The sequence below is a fragment of the Rosa rugosa genome, chromosome 2, assembly GCF_958449725.1.
Source record: "Rosa rugosa chromosome 2, drRosRugo1.1, whole genome shotgun sequence".
Lineage (NCBI taxonomy): Eukaryota > Viridiplantae > Streptophyta > Magnoliopsida > Rosales > Rosaceae > Rosa > Rosa rugosa.
The window spans coordinates 43,432,833-43,449,256 of NC_084821.1; the positions used below are offsets into that span (position 1 = coordinate 43,432,833).

At 42.1% G+C, this 16,424-nt stretch overlaps 1 protein-coding gene across 1 annotated transcript; it reads left to right on the plus strand.

The window, feature by feature from the left end:
• The first annotated feature begins 4,761 nt into the window (after positions 1 to 4,761).
• On the plus strand, positions 4,762 to 10,616 carry LOC133734210 (uncharacterized). The gene is made up of 9 exons (XM_062161851.1): positions 4,762 to 5,328; positions 5,826 to 5,871; positions 5,955 to 6,042; positions 6,134 to 6,179; positions 6,278 to 6,376; positions 7,664 to 7,732; positions 7,823 to 8,156; positions 8,384 to 8,529; positions 8,643 to 10,616. Exons 1-9 carry the CDS (start codon positions 4,927 to 4,929, stop codon positions 10,077 to 10,079), a joined length of 2,667 nt encoding a protein of 888 aa, XP_062017835.1. The 5' UTR covers positions 4,762 to 4,926; the 3' UTR covers positions 10,080 to 10,616.
• The last annotated feature ends 5,808 nt before the right edge of the window (positions 10,617 to 16,424 follow it).

Genomic DNA, 16,424 nt, shown 5'->3' on the forward strand with positions numbered 1-16,424 from the left:
AATGTGGAAATGAATGTAGCAGTAAGTGCGGCAATCATTATAGCAGCAAGTGGGGGTGGGCATAAACAGAACTGGGAGCCGAAAACTGGCCGAACAGGGCCGGAAAAATGGTCCGGTAACCGAACTGGACAGAAAAAGCACTGAAAAACTCATCAGCCGAACTGGACCGGTTCAGCACTTTAAACCGGTCAAAGTCAACCAAATTGACTAAATTTACATACATATATATTTTTTTAATGTGTTGTCTCTTTCTTATTGGATGAGTTTTGTTTATGTTGCACCTTACCACACACTATCTCAATCAGCTCATATAAATCCTTATAACCCTAACACAACAACCTTATTCTCTCATAGCCTCACTCTTATCTCTCTCTCACCATCTCTCATTCTCTCTCTCAAATCTCGCCATCTTCCACAAAAAATCTGGCCGCAACAAAATTAAGCCATGTTCTTCGAGAATAGATGAGGCGGTCTATGTCCTTCATTAGATCCGTCCACCACGGCTAATCAACGGACTCCATCCCCTAGCGCAAGGTCGCCGTTCTCGGCATTCTTCATCATTAGTCGGATATATTTTTTTCCCGATGCGATCTGGGAATTGAGAATGTTTAAAGCTTTAATATTTTCTTGTTGTTATTAATTTTGTTTTCTTATGAACTTTGGCACTCTTGATTATAGCAAACCCAGATCAGTATGTTTGCTGAGATTAATACTAAGCTTTAGAGTTTAATTTTTGGATTGTTTGTGAGATTTGTATGTTTGTTTTTGTATTGTTCTCTTTGGTCAACAGTTTGTATGATTAGTTGTATATGGTTTAAGCTTTGATCTTTTGTTGTTATTTAGCTTTGCGTGTTGATTGATTTGCTTCGTAACGGGTTGAATTAGTGTGCCCAGAATGAATGGTTTATTGTTTGTAATAATATACTTTGAAGTTGTTCATTGAATATTACAGAACTTTTAAGTTAATCATTGAACTTGAAGCCCTGAAAATGAGTTTTATTGTTCATCAGATATATTGCTTTGGTTGCTAAATAATAAATTGGATCAATTGGTTAAGAGTGTGAATTAAAAAGATGAGAATAAAGCCCATAAAATCATTCCCATTAAAATTGAAAAAAAAAAAGAAACACAAAAACCCATCTAAAATCGACCCCGAACCGGGCTAAAATGAAAATTCGGTAACCCGAAATTTTCAGCCTAGCCCATTCTTCTTCGGTTCTTTGTCTAGGTTTTGGCTCAACCAATAAGTCCAGGTCGGACTCGGTTTGGACCCAAAACCAACCCATGCCGACTCGCGCCCACCCTTATCAGTAAGTGCGTTAATCATTGCAACATTGAGTATGACAATGATTGTAGCCATAAGTGGTGATAATTATTGGAATAACTACAATATTAATCGTGACTTGCCGCCCAAGTTATCGGCGACTTGCCATGCAAGTTTACTTGCAGCCCAAGCCGTGATGCACCTATAAATAGGGGGCAAGACGACCAGACATGAAAAAAAAAAACTCTAGTTGAGACTTCTGCACTCAACTCATAAATATACTGACTTAGACATCGGAGAGTTTTTTGCAGGTATCCCCCTACTCGCTCTGACGATAAAGAGGAGTCTCTGCTTCCTCATCAAAGCTACGAAGCGAAGAGAGGTTATGTAGCGGAGAGAGGCTACGGAGCTAATAGAGGCGACAGAGCGGAGAGAGGTTACGAAGCGGAGAGAGGCGACTGAGCGGAGAGAGGTGACTGAGCGAGTGAGGTTACGAAGCGAAAGCAGGTTATGGAGCGAAGGGAGGTTACAGAGTGGAGAGAGGTGACGAAGCGGAGGGAGGTTACGGAGCGAAGACAGGTTATGAAGCGAATGGAGGTCTCCGCTTCGTCATCGTCAGATCAAGGGACTAATAGAAGCTTCTCGATCATCCTCGGTTCAGCTCCTGCTCCAGTCCGCATTAATTGTTGGGTCAGATTCCTAAACAGAATTTTTCCTACCAACAGTGCTACAGTAGGTTTTGTCTTCAGGAATGCTGAGGGTCTTCCCGTTTTAGCAGCATGTAAAATTCTTCCTCAAGTGGATGTTCTAGTCACTGAGGGCCTTTCTCTCAAGGCTGGTCTATGCAGCCTTACTCCATAGTTATCATTCTTTGGACATTGAAGGAGATTCCAAAATTCTCATTGATGCTATAGTTGGCAAAATACAAATCCCCTAGCGTCTTAAACTGATAATTCATGACATTAAGTTACTAGCTCAATACCTTCAGATCCACTCCTTCTGGCATGTTCGCCGTGAGACCGATTTCTTAGCAGATGCCCTTGCCAAACTTGGACATACCAATCCTGCTCAGACGTGGTCTCATTCGCTTCCGCTTACGGCTGTTCATGCTTTCTTTTTTGAAGCTCTAATTTGTAATTTATTTATTTTCTCTCTTACAAAAAAAAAATTCAATTTGGTCCCACTCAATTGTTGGCTTCCCGATCTCCGAATCCCATAAATTACAATGCCCATCCCCAAGTAACCCGATCACCGTCCGTTCTAATCTCCTAAATTTGCAGCCGTCGGATCATCATCATGTCGATACAATCATGGACCTATTATGATTTTGATTAGAGGGAAAATAACCGCACCGAAAATGTGGAAAAGAAAGCGGGAAAATAGAGTGGGATTGACCAATAACAAATTGACAGGTAGTGCTGATTTTTGGAGTGGCTGTTTATTTCAAAGTGGGGGCAATTTCGCAATGGGGCACTGGGTCTCTTTCAATTATTGCCATCCTCAATTTTTAGCTCTACTCGCTTTATAGAGCGTGGACATTTTTCTCCCACGTGGTTCAAATATTTCAAAATTGCCTCTAAAAACAAGGTATTATGGAACTAAACATCATGTTTGCTAAACTGGTCATGGGCCTCATGGCGACTGCACATCTAGCTAGTTTCATGACCAATGATACTTGATTTTACTCATTTTAGTAACCAGTAAACATATTTACATAATATTGAAGAGAGAATATTATACACAACTTATGATAATTAATTTTCATTTTAATGACATCTCATTTATAATAAGTTTGAGAAAAAATATTTTCACTTCCCCACTTTTTTCGGTGGGTTTATAAGTTTATTTTTTGCGATTGTTGCGAACAACTGGTCTAATTAATTATTAATTAACTACTTTATCTCTTGAATTTTGCCATAGGTTGCGTATACAAAAAAACTAAAGATAATCAATGTGTTTCATGTTTCATATTGGATGTTTAACCGACTCGGATCTAATATGAGTGTTGTAGGGGTTTCTCGTTGTCATTTCATTTTTTTCCTCCTCAATATGAGTGTTATTATTAATAAATATTGATGTTGTATTTTTAAATGTATTAAGTGAGTTTTAAAATTTAAGACTTTAAGTTAAAATTATGAATTTAGTAAGTACGAGTTGTCACATATGGCAACCTTTCACAAGAAGATGAGATCCAACATAAAGTTTTATCTCATTATGAATGGAAATTATGTAAATATCACTATACCTAAAAATGAAAGAGTTGCTGTAAATATCACTGTACCTAAAAATTAATATAACAAAATATTGTGCGAAAATTTTTACTTGTAATAAATTAAAGAGTTGAATCTTAGTTTTTTAACTACAACCAACTAGAAAATCAAAGACTTATTATTATGAAGAAATGCATGTAATGGTTGAATTTGAGGGGACCATTCATTAACACCTCTACCCTATTCCCACTACTAAAGTTTTTTTTTTCTTGTTGTCCAAGTCTGACTACTAAAGTTGATTACATTGATGGGGGAGGATTCAGTGCACCGACGTGCACTTGCACCAACATAAATATATGGTTAGATTATATTAAATACACTCTTAGGTTATTAATAAAAATATTAATTATAAATATCAAGAGTTAAGATCATCTTATAAGTGTTGGGTCATTTGCACCGTCGGTGCATAGAATAATTTTCATACATTGATTGCCACATTTACTTAATCTAGTAAAAATATACCATTGATAGCTGGTCATCAACATCATTAATGGGAAAATTCAATATTTTTGGAGAATTTGAATTCTCATTAATGATATTATTCAAATCTCAATATCTTTTAAAGCTGTTACCTTCAAACATATTTGGCGGGAAGCAAACTCTCTTGCTGTCTCCATAGCTCACCTTGGTCATTCAATTCCTATTGCAAGTTGGAATGGTTCATTACCGGTTTCAGCAGCTCATGCTTTTTATTTAGATTTATCAGAATTAAGTTATTATTTTTTTTTGGTAAGGCAAAATTAAGTTATTTTAAGGAAGCTATTTTGTAGTTTTTGTTATTTTTCGTTCGTAAAAAAAACAAAAAGTATAGTATTCAACCTTCAACCTTCAACCTTCAACCTTCAACCTTCGAGTTCCTTCTACTATGATTCTTGAAGTTTTCCACATTCAGAGAATCAGAGTTCCAATTCATGTGAGCCAGATAAGTGATCCACTTTCCAAAAACAAAGCGAAAAATCATGTGAAGAAAAATTTGAGGATCGTGGAATCACGCGCCAAGCACCTCCCCTAGCCATTAGAAAAAGGCAAAATGCGCAAGCATCGCGGGCAGCACGCAAGCCTCGCCCGGGCAGCACGCAAGCCTCGCCCGGGCAGCGGGCAGCTCCAAACGCCGTCTTTCCCAGACAGTGACGCCGATTTTGCCCAAGCCATTCAAAAAAAAAAAAAATTCAATGATTTATTTGACCTGCTCGCCCCCGAAGCTGAGGCTCGGACAGAGGCTCGGAGCGCAGAACCAGCCCCTCCTTTCGAAAAGGCCAAGCCACACCATCGAAAATAATGGAACCAAAGCAAAAGATAGAGAGAGAAAACACAGCGCGTTTGTAGAGAGAGAAAGTAGACTCAGAGAGAGTGTGAGGGTTTTAGAGAGAGAGAGAGAAGGGGGACACACACATGGGTCAGATCGAGAGGAGGAAGAAGAAAGGCAGGCCATCCAAGGCAGATCTGGCTCGCCGGTCCGGCGAATCGCCGGCGGAGGAGAGGGACGTCCGGAGAAGTCTCCGGCGCCGAAATGTGAAGTACACCATAGACTACGACGACTACTTGGACGAAGACTCCGAGGACGATGAGGAAGAAGTCGAGATTAGAATACAGAAGAAGTTGAAGCTCATGGCCAAGCTGAATCCGACAGCGGCGGCGGAGGCGGCGCGTGACTCCCACTCGCCGGAGTCGTCCGACGAGGACGAGACCGAGAGGAAGCCGCTGAAGAAGCGGCCGATCAACGGCGCCGATAAGGACGAGGATGACGAAGATTACGAAGAAAATGACGGCGGTGATGACGACGATGACTGTGAGGTATGTATTAACAGGGGGACTGTGGATCTTTTATGGAAGAAGAAGAAGAAGAAGAAGAAGATGAAGTGGGAGAGATAGTGTGTGTGAGAGTTCAGCTCAGTAGAATTGTCTGATTGGTCCAGACTTGTATAATACTCATAGACACACAGAGAGAGTGAGGGGGCATTCTTTTTCTCTCTCTAGCTTCTCTCTTACACCTACAACTCTGTTGAGTGTGTCGATATTAACGGTTTATCAGAGTCAACCATCAAAAATCCCAACAGAATCTGATCACACTCCCCATCTTTCTCTCTCTACCCACCTCCCTCTCTCTCTCTCTCTCTTTCTCTCTCTAAATCCACACACTGTCTGCCCTTCTTATCTGTCTCTGTCTCTGTCTCAGTCTCAGTCTCTGTCTCATTAACGCAGTCCTTCTTTCTTTGCCTTCCACAGTTTCTTTCTTGTACCATTTTTTTTTATTTTGTTGGGTTTTTCATGGGGCCTATGGATTTTGACAGGAACGGGGCCGGAAAGCAGACTCCAAGCAACTCAATTCTCCTCCAGGTTCGGGTTTGGTTTGTCGCATTTTCGTTTGTGAGGTGTGAGTTTGATGTGGGGTTGCTGAGCTGTTCTTGTGTTTTGTTCAGGAACGCCGCCGCCGTCGGATCATCATCAGTCTGTCATTCCGTTGCCGGATAAGAAAACGTTGGAGTTGATTCTCGACAAGCTTCAAAAGTATGGGGTCTTGATTTCTTGCTAATGTGTTTGGTGATTCTCATTGCTCAAGTGTGTTCGTGTTTCTGATGTCAACATCTCATTGTGGCAGGAAAGATACTTATGGCGTGTATGCAGAACCAGTTGATCCTGAAGAGGTGTGTGGAGTTTTCCCTTTGGAATGAATATGCAGCTAGTTTGATATAGAGTCGTTTCTTCATTTTGGGGGACAGTTTGATAGTGTTTGATATTGCAGCTTCCTGACTATCATGATGTCATTGAGCATCCCATGGATTTCGCGACGGTGAGGAAGCAGTTGGCAAATGGAGCCTATTCTACACTGGAACAATTTGAGGTTGGTGCTTTTTGCTACTCAAAACTATGTACTTATGAGTCTTGGGGGCCTTTGTTTAACAACCGTCCAACTGTCCTTGAGTTTCTTCTCCTTTTAAGTTTCTGCTGGCTGTGACACCATTTTGTGTTCAAGTGTGGTGTTTCCTTAATTAATTTGGGGAATTAGGATGACATGTAAAAAAGATGAGGGAAGGCATAAGGTAACAAGAATAGTCTTAGTCTCTGGAATTTGATTCTTAGTAATACTTCCTTAATCTTACTATTTCCACCGCCCACTTTTATGCAAGTGAATTGCCAGACTTCGATCTGCAGTTTAAGATCTCATGGTTATCAGTTCATTCAAAATCACTTTGTTTTGTCCATAGGGGATCCTTTTTGTTGAGTAAAGTGAAAGTTTCTTGTAAAGGAGCACACAATCACTTTTTACAAAATAATGGAGCACCCCTATCATTTTTTCTTCCTCATTTTGAATGTCATGCTCTTTGTGTTTTGTTTTGATCAATATTTGTATTCAGTTTGAATGATTGCTAGAGTTACGGTTAGTAATTCTAATTACATTCATGGGAAATGACCTAGGGTCGGGAGGAGAGGTAGCATGATTTTCCTGGCACATGCCATGTTTACCATCATATCAATTTGTAAAATAATATTATTAGAAGGAGAATGAAATTCACACTTCCTATTTTGCAATCCACACTCCTTTCCTTTTTTGGTTGAATTTTTTTTATAAAAAGACAAAACTTAAGTTACGAAAGACAAAATTTGAGTTACTAAAAAAGGAAACATGGAGTGTGGATTGTAAAATGCGGAGTGTGAATTTTCACCCCCCTTTTACAATTGTTTTGTATAAATAGAAGTTTCCCTCTAAGTTCTACCTTGTTGTCTACTTGGCTTATATGTATGTATGAAAACAAATTTGAAACTGATTCCCTTAACGTATATGTTTAATTATGTGTGTTTGTCATTCTAAAGTAGAAGCAGTTTACTAATCTACCATATCTAGCAGGATGTTGTGTTCTAATGGAGCATGACCTTGTATACCTTTGGGTTGGGGCAACCTGGGACCTTTAATTGAAATAAATGACATAAAATTATAAGCTGACCTCTCGCTCTCTCTCTCTCTCTCTCTCTCTCTCTGTAGAAGTAAGTTTACCTTATTAATTGGCCGTTCTTGATAAACAAGATTTGTTTATTGTTTATGACTCTTAGTTTTTCATCTCCATGAAATTATGTTTATGGAGGAAAGGAGTGTCTTGTTATTTTGGTAATCTGTTTCTCTTGGTTGCAGAGAGATATCTTTTTAATATGTTCAAACGCAATGCAATACAATTCACCTGAGACGATATACCATAAACAGGTAACTGGGTCATCCGTCTTACTTTTCAAATTTTAATGTTTTCTTTGGTGGTGTTTGTTCTTACCGTTCTATCGCGGTACTCTTTGAAAGGCATCTTCTATACAAGAGCTAGGAAGGAGAAAATTTGAGAGGTTAAGAATTGACTATGAGCGGTCAGAAAAGGAGGTCAAATCAGTGCAGAAAACAAAGTCAAATTCCTTGGTAAAGAAACAGATGAAGAAGCCTCTGTCCCGAACATTACAGGAACCCATTGGCTCTGATTTCTCCTCAGGTGCCACTCTTGCCACTGCTGCCGAAGTCCAGAACAGTTCCCATCCAACACAAGGAGCTGGTTGTGAGAGAGCTAGCAACATTGATGGGCCTGTAGAGGGTAATTCATTCTTGAATGAAGCTAATCTAGAGAAGGCAGAAGAAATGCTATCAGGTGCAATGATGTGCTTATTTTTGCCTGCAATCATGTAGATTTCCAATGGTGGTTGCATGCATGCAAGAACATAATCTTTATAATTTTGTTACTGTATTTGCCATTTTGAGTACTAGCTGATAAAGACATTATCTTGAGCTCAGTAAGGATCTGAGGTAGCTAGTTTGTCATATTGTTGTCTCGTAGGAAAGAAATCTCTAATTTCCTGATTATTGTACTTCTTGTAGGGAAGAGTCTGCCATCTAAAGTTGGGAAGAAGCCATCTGTGTTTGATGACAACCGTCGTGCAACCTATAACATATCCAATCAGCCTGTGATCACGTCAGAATCAATATTCACAACCTTTGAGGGTGAAATCAAGCAGTTTGTTGCAGTATGTAGCACAGAATATGTTTTATTTTATTATTTTTATGTCTTTTTCTTACCATAGTTGGCTTTTGTATCATGGTTTTGTAATATTATATATGTTTTGAAATCTCCAATCAGGTCGGGCTTCATGCAGAATATTCATATGCCAGGAGCCTGGCTCGATTCTCTGGAAGTCTTGGACCAGTTGCTTGGAAAGTTGCATCAAAGAGGATCGAACAGGCCTTACCTGATGGATGTAAATTTGGTCGTGGATGGGTCGAAGAATATGAGCCACTTCCAACCCCTGTACTGATGGTAGACAAAGGTACCCAAAATCAATCTGCTTTGGCTGCAAAATTCTTTTCACACAATGAATCAAGAAAGGATGATAGAACTTTAAGGACTTCAGTTCCTGCGAAGGATCGCCCTGTTACTAGGTCTGTTCTAGAAGAGAGACAGCACTGTGTTAGTGTTCCTACTTCAGCGGGGAAACCATCGTTTTTTGGTTCTTCTAGGGGACATTACTCGGAAGAGAAACCGCCTGTTATTAGTTCTGTCGGAGGAAAAGGTGGTAATGCAGTTAATGCCATTCATAAGCAGCAAAATCCACAATCCAGGTTTATTGAGAGTGGGAAACAGGTTCCGAAGAAAGTTGAGTTGAACTCTGTACCCTCAGTTAATCAAAATAATGCCAACCTTGTTGCTGAAAAGAAATCACCAAGAAACTCAGAGCCAGCAGCTTCAAGGTCCAGAGGTACATCATCGAGGAACATGAATCTTCAGCAGCCTGTACCTTTTAAGATGCCGGATTCTAATGGTGTTATTACCTCACGGTTGCCTAATGGGAAAGGTGTGAGTGCTTGTATGGAGAATCGGATGATTGGTTCTTCTGATAGGGCTCCTAGCCAAATGGAAAGAACTGAAGCTTATTTTCCTCATGCACAGGAGCAGGGTCTTAGTGACCCAGTACAGTTGATGAAAAAATTGGCGGAGAAGACTCAAAAGCAACAGCAGTCATCAATTCAATCGTCAATTGATACTAAACCTGTTGTGTCATCGGTTCCATCAACGAGAAGAGATGATCCAAGCAATGCTGCAGCAGCTGCTGCCCGTGCTTGGATGTCTATAGGGGGTGCATCCTTTAAACAGCCAACAGACAATCCGACAGTGCCCAAAAGTCAGATCTATGCAGATTCATTATATAACCCATCACGAGAGATTCATTCACAAATTTCACGAGTTCGGGGGGAGGTTCCTAATTCTGGTGCAATGCAATTTCAGACTGAGAACAATTTTTCATTTCCAACTTTTTTACCACGACCTGTTCATATGGTGAATGAACCACAGTTCCAAAATCGACCTATATTTTTCCCTCAGTTGGCAGCAGCTGATTTGTCTAGGTTTCAGGTGCCGCCCCCTTGGAGGGGTCTCAGTCCTTGTGCCCAGCCAAGACAGAAACAAGAATGTCTTCCTCCAGATTTAAATATTGGTTTCCAGTCCCCAGGGTCTCCAGTGAAACAGTCATCTGGTGTTATGGTTGACTCTCAGCAGCCAGACCTGGCTTTGCAACTCTGAGTCAGCTGGGTATCCGGAGGAACTCAAAGAATAGAGTACATAGCTGAGACGTACGTTTCTGGTTTCTGCTTCTGATCTTGTTATGACAGAACAATTTGGGTGGGTGTTCGATATGGCGTTTATCCATTTTTGACCTCGAATGGGAACTTTCCCAAGATGACCTTCATTTGCTCAACTTGATATCATCTGCTCAGAATTTGAGGAGAGATAGCTTTAACAGAAGTCCTGTTCTGGGTTTACTAGTTGAGGATTACTGACTGGCAGAAGCACAAATTTCGGAGCTAATATTGTGGAATCTTGGAATTAAGTTGAGCAGAAAGATGATTCACTTTGTGATCATGACAGATTGCTTAGGAGTTCTTAAAACAACATAATTGCATAAATGTAGTTGAGGCCTTGTACATTGTTACAGGTTCATGAGAATTAGGTTGTTTAGATTTTACTCTTATTTATGCCTTTCCATGTAATTGCGTTGATAATTCGACTTTATACCACTCCTATTATAATGCACATGGTGCACTATCATTGTCTCTCAAATTGGATGTCTTTTTATTTTATTTATTTATTTCTTAACCTGTTATGAACAAGGAATATCATTTTCTTGGATTCATGATTCATTGGTGAAGGGATTTTGGTCTACACCTATATTAATGGTTTCATTTGTTTATGAAACTAATATTGGATACTCATAGGTTGTAATTCCGTCAAACAGTAAAAACATAATTATGAGTAAGAAGACAGATGTCAATAATCTAGTAGGACATAAGGCAGGGGACGGAAAAATGAAGAGAGACTGATCCCTTCAATTTTGACCAATACTAAACAGAAATGCGCGCGTGCTACTAATGAATGTTTTTGAGCAATGAAATGTGGGTGACCATGCGTGATATACTGATATGAGTCATATGACGTAAACCTTGGGACCTCACTGTCGGGTGCTTTCTGGGTTTTTTTTTTTTTTTTTGGATGCAGTGAATTAGGAATTCGGATGAAGGATATCTTACCACCGTCACTTTTTTCCGAAGAATTGTGCATGAAGGGGTAGATATACAATCCTGCTCTGTTAGTGGATGCTGGTCTATTTACGGTGAATAGGCACCTCGTCTATTGGAGGCATTGTACCCTTCGGTTTAGAAGCTCTATTTCCTATTTCCTTGATGTTTTTGTTCTTCCAGGAAGCGAGCCCATTAGGACCCGTTATGGCAATTAGCTTCAGAGCCGGCTTAGATGCCGTGCAAGATGTGCGATGGAACAGGGCTTAGACTCTATGTATTGTAATCCTCTATATAAAGAGGCCCCTATTATTAATGAGAATACACAACGATTTTCTCTCAATTTCTGATTCTCTAAAACATGTTATCAGCACGAAGCCCTAACCTTGAAAACCCTAATTTCGTAACCTTCAAAATCCTGCAACCACCGCCCTACATATCGAAGCCCTAGACCCAAGGAGCCCAGAACCGGCGGCGGAACCACCGGAACTGGCCGTCGGAAAAATCGGACCGGCCCCTGCCCTGTGCCTTCCTTGAGCCTGCCCTCTGCGCATCTGCCGAGTCGTTGCCGAGCCCTGCGCACCCTTGTGCCTGCATCTGCTGACAGCCCTGCACACCTCCTGCCGAAATCTGCCGAGTGCTGCCGACATCTGCCAAGAAGCCCCGCGCTCATCTGCTGAGTCCTGCGCACCCTTGTGCCTGCCCCTACCGAGACCTGCCGAGACGTGTGCCTGCTCCTGCCGACAGCCCCGCGCACACCTGCCGACAGCCCCGCACACACCTGCCGACACCTGCGCAGCAACTGACGACATGCCCTACACATCCTCCGCACAGCCCCTGCAGCAGCCCTGCACACCCCGGCCTACCTCCGGCCACCATCAGTTTCCGGCCTATTTTCCGGCGACCCCGACACCTTTTTCCGGTCATCTTCAACATCCTTTTTCGGTCAAGATTTCCGGCATCTTTTCAAGGTAAACTTTTCTAAAAGTTCCCGTTTTTGAAGTTTTTCAATTTCTTCTTCTTTTTCTCGGGGACTTCCAACATCCCTTCTTCTACCCCCCTTTCTTCTTCATAGGGAGACCAAAAGCCGAATTGTGGGGGTTCGTGCTCACTCCAAGCTTGGAGCTTGTAGAGTCCTCCAAACTTAGAGTTTGTTGAGAAGAAAACGATCAACCACATACATCGTTGTTTCAATCTAATCCAAAACCCCTCTTGGAATCGGATTTTCTTGGAAGCGACTACGCTCAGAAAATCCCTAATTTCTTGGAAGCGACTACGCTCAGAAATTTAATAGTTTTTCGTGGTAGCCTTTTTCGCTCCGAAACTAACCCTAATCTTGTGTTGTTTTTTTCAGGATGAGTAACCTGAACAAGTTGAACTTTGTTCCACTGGAGACAACTGGCGCTGGATACCATAGGTGGGTCCGAGATGTGCGCCAACATCTTAAGGCTGATGGACTTCTGGGAGCCATCTAAGAGCCTAGTCAGAACGTGCTCTCCGTTGAGCAAGCTACTGCTTTTGAAGCAAATCAAGCTAAAGCCATCATTCTCATGACAAGGCACATGAATGACGCGCTCCAAAGTGAATACCTCAATGAGGAGGACCCAAGAAAGCTATGGGTAGAACTTGAGCAGCGATTTGGCAACGTTCGTGACTCCCTGCTTCCTGATTTAGAAGTGCGATGGCATAGCCTCCGATTTTGTGATTTCAAGTCTGTGCTTGATTATAACTCGGAAGCTCTTCGTATCAAGTCTCTAATGGAGTTTTGTGGCCAAGCCATAACTGATACGATGTTGATTGAGAAGACTCTCTCTACCTTCCCCTTCTCTGCCCTGATGATTTCAAAGAATTATCGGATTGATGTGAATGCAGGACGTATCACAAGATTTCATGAGCTCATTGGCGCCATGAACGTAGCTGAAAAGCACGACAATATTCTTGTGAATAACTATAATTCTAGACCCTTGGGAACTAAGTCTATTCCGCAGTCTAACTATAGTCGCGCCCCCAAGGGAGGACGCAAGGAGCGAAACCCTAAGAGTAGGGACAATTCTGGACGTTCTGGTCCATATTCTCGCTCTAAAGAGAAAGGAAATCGCCTAGAGAGGCGTGCACGGAACCGTGGAGGTCAACGTGTGAAGAGAGAGAGAGGCGGAGCCTCCGACCATGGTGGTAACGCCACCAAGAGCAATGGTCGTCCAAATCGCGCCCCAAAGGCGCCTCGATCAAGAGAGCCTGACCATAATGATGTTTGTTTTCGATGTGGATCAACTGAACATTGGGCCAAAGCATGTAAAGCACCCCAGAATGTTGCAAACACATACAAGACGTATAGTGAAGCAAGGGAGGCAAACTACATGGAACAAGAAGATCAAGATGGCGATCTGGATCTAAGGGTGGAAGACTACAAGGATCAAGACCCAGAAACTGGCGATTTTGATTAAGTCTTTTTATTTTCCAAGAGATGTAGGCAATTGCCATATTATTTTTGTAGTAGATGCCAACGGTGTTAATCTTTCTTCAAAGTAGGCGTACTCAATGTAAGTGTGATGTCTAGGAAGGTTTTGAGATAAGTGGTACTTAAGCGAGCTTTGCTCCACCGACATCTCTCTACTAACCTGGTCACATTTGCATTGGAATTACCGAAAGCAGTTAGACGACTACCATTGTTTTGCATTAGCTAGTTTATTGGATTAGATTTTCCTTGGTCAAAGAAACGATGATGTAATTCCGTTTGGCTTATTAATAAAAGTTGAGTTCTTTTCTTTATGACTCCTTTTTTTTAATTATGAGATTTTCTTTTAGGAATGGATGAACTACAATGTCTTGCGGATAGTGCGACTACGCACACCATTCTACGACATAGGCAATTATTCTTAGAGATGTTGCCTACATATTCCTCTGTGACTACGATGGTTGAGCCATCAGGTTTAGTTCAAGGACATGGAATGACCCAATTCCTATTGCCAAATGGCACCTTGATTAAAGTCACTGAAGCTCTCTACGCTCCTAAGGCAAATAGAACCTTATTGAGCTTCAAAGATATAAGAGCCAACGGATTCCATGCGGAAACGCATAATGAGAACGGAAAAGAGTTCCTTTGCATTACCTCTAATAATTGCGGATGAAAGCGCATCTTAGAGAAGCTTATGTGTCAATCTAGTGGACTTTATGTCACTACAATTCGACCAATTGAATCCAACAATGTGATAAGAGAAGATCTCTTGGATTCTGACACATATTGGCTTTGGCATGACCGACTAGGACATCCTGGTCGTGATATGATGCTCTGTATACTAAAGACTTCACACAGACATCCATTCTTCCGAGTGAGAAGAAGCAAGAATCGAAAATTGATTCCTGGACTTAGCAAGACCGCAACAATTGCAGCATCTGGCGCTGCAGCCGTCTTGGGGTGCCATAGGGCCGCCCAAGTCCCATGTGATGACACTACCAATGGCGCCAACCATGAGCATGACGCCATGGTTGTTACTCCCAATGGCCATGACGCCATAATTACCAATTCCCATGGCTCCAACGCCATGATGGGAGATGTAGTCACACACTTTGCTTCTAATAGCGCTACAGACGCTCAGGCCCAACCAAAATCCTCATTGGTTCCTTCTAAGGCCCCTCGCTCATTTTGCAAAGCCTGTTCCTTCTGGAAATTAGGATCGAGACCGTCCTACGCAAAGGATCCTAAAATACTAATTCCGTTCTTACAGAGAATCCAAGGGGATATCTGTGGACCAATTCAACCATCATGCGGACCTTTTAAATACTTTATGGTATTGGTTGATGCGTCGACACGCTGGTCACATGTCGCGCTATTGTTCACTCGAAATGCTGCTTATGCTAAACTCCTTGCCCAGATTATCCGTCTACGGGCTCACTACCCTGACCATCCCATTAAGTCAATTCGACTTGATAATGCTGGGGAGTTTACATCGAAAACGTTCGATGACTATTGCATGTCACTGGGGATTGATGTAGAGCATCCAGTTCCCCATGTTCATACCCAAAATGGTCTCGCAGAAGCCGCTATCAAACGACTACAGATGATAGCACGGACATTGGTTATGCACACCAATCTCCCTGTTTCTGCTTGGGGATATGCAATATTGGATGCAGCGACGCTAATTCGTCTACGACCCACTGCAACCCAATCTTACTCTGCGTTACAGCTAGTGACTGGGTACGAGCCTGATATCTCGCACTTACGCATTTTTGGGTGTGCCATTTATGTGCCTATTACGCCGCCACAGCGTACTAAGATGGGTCCACAACGACGAATGGGCATTTACGTTGGATATGAATCTCCAACCATCGTCCGCTATCTTGAACCCTTGACAGGCGATCTCTTTACCGCTAGATTTGCGGATTGTCACTTTGATGAGACAGTATTCCCGTCGTTAGGGGGAGATAAGAACACAGATGTTCAACAGGAACGACAGGAATTGTCGTGGTCTGTCCCCACTATGTCTCATCTCGATTTCCATACCGCACAGTCCGAACTTGAAGTGCGAAGAATAATCGAGCTCCAGAATGTAGCAGACACCCTGCCTGATGCATTTTCTGATGTTGCCAAAGTGACGAGATCACACAGACCTGTTGCAAACGTGCCTGCAAGGATCGATGTCCCAAATACTGGACATAACGCCACTCCTGTGACACCAGGAGATGGCGCCATTGCCCAACATGGCAATGATGTGGCGTCTATGGTCGCAGGTCCTGCAAGGAAGTGCGGTAGACCGATTGGTTCGAAGGATACTCGCCCTAGAAAGAGAGCGAATGAGGCACAAACAAATCCTTTGATCATCGATACTCAAAATCTGTCCCATGAGAATGTTCCGGGTTATGGTTATGTCTAAGAGACATCATTGGGGGACGCCTCAATGTCAGAACCTATCACTGAGAACGTAGAGATCTCTGTAAATTACATTAGTGTACATGGGACGTGGGAAAGAAACTCCATCATCATTGATGATGTATTCGCGTATTCAGTGGCGCGTGAGATTATTGAGACCGATGACATCGAACCACGCTCCATTGATGAATGCCAATGTAGAGCTGATTGGCCAAAATGGAAAGATGCGATCCAGGCAGAACTTGATTCTCTAGCGAAAAGAAAGGTATTTGGCAAAGTTGTACCAATACCGCCCAACACCAAACCAGTTGGTCACAAATGGGTATTCGTTAGAAAGCGTAATGAGAGAAACGAGATTGTAAGGTACAAAGCTCGCCTTGTGGCGCAAGGCTTCTCACAACGCCCTGGAATCGACTACGAGGAGACCTATTCTCCCGTAATGGACGTCATAACGTTCCGCTACCTTGTCAGTTTGGTAGTTTCCAA